Raw genomic sequence first — 270 nt, 5'->3', positions numbered from 1 at the left:
CACACAGCGCGTCTACACCGGGGGCAAGGGCTGTGTGAAGGTGTGGGACGTGGGGCAGCCGGGCACCAAGACGGCCGTGGCCCAGCTGGACTGCCTGGTGAGGAGGGGGAACAGAAAGCCTTTGCGTGGGGTCTGTGAAGGGACTGTGCCCCTGCTACACTGGAGGGGGACAGAGGGTCCTTTCGTGTCTGGGATGAGAAAAGGAGATCCACATCCTTGACCCACACACACACACACACCCAGCACTGATCAACTCCTTGCCTTGCTCCC

General features: G+C 61.9%; 1 protein-coding gene across 1 annotated transcript in view; it reads left to right on the top strand.

Moving 5' to 3' along the window:
• LOC104492104 (transducin-like enhancer protein 1) overlaps positions 1–270 on the top strand; it is a gene marked incomplete at its 5' end in the record, with an annotated part of 2621 nt that overhangs the window by 1145 nt on the left and 1206 nt on the right. The window contains 1 exon segment of the mRNA XM_010134614.1: positions 8–97. Within this exon segment, the coding sequence (XP_010132916.1) occupies positions 8–97 (90 nt within the window).

Source organism: Buceros rhinoceros, unplaced genomic scaffold, assembly GCF_000710305.1.
Source record: "Buceros rhinoceros silvestris isolate BGI_N320 unplaced genomic scaffold, ASM71030v1 scaffold15174, whole genome shotgun sequence".
NCBI lineage: Eukaryota > Metazoa > Chordata > Aves > Bucerotiformes > Bucerotidae > Buceros > Buceros rhinoceros.
The sequence above is the reverse complement of the archived record's forward strand: the minus strand, read 5'-3'. Positions and strand labels throughout refer to the sequence as shown.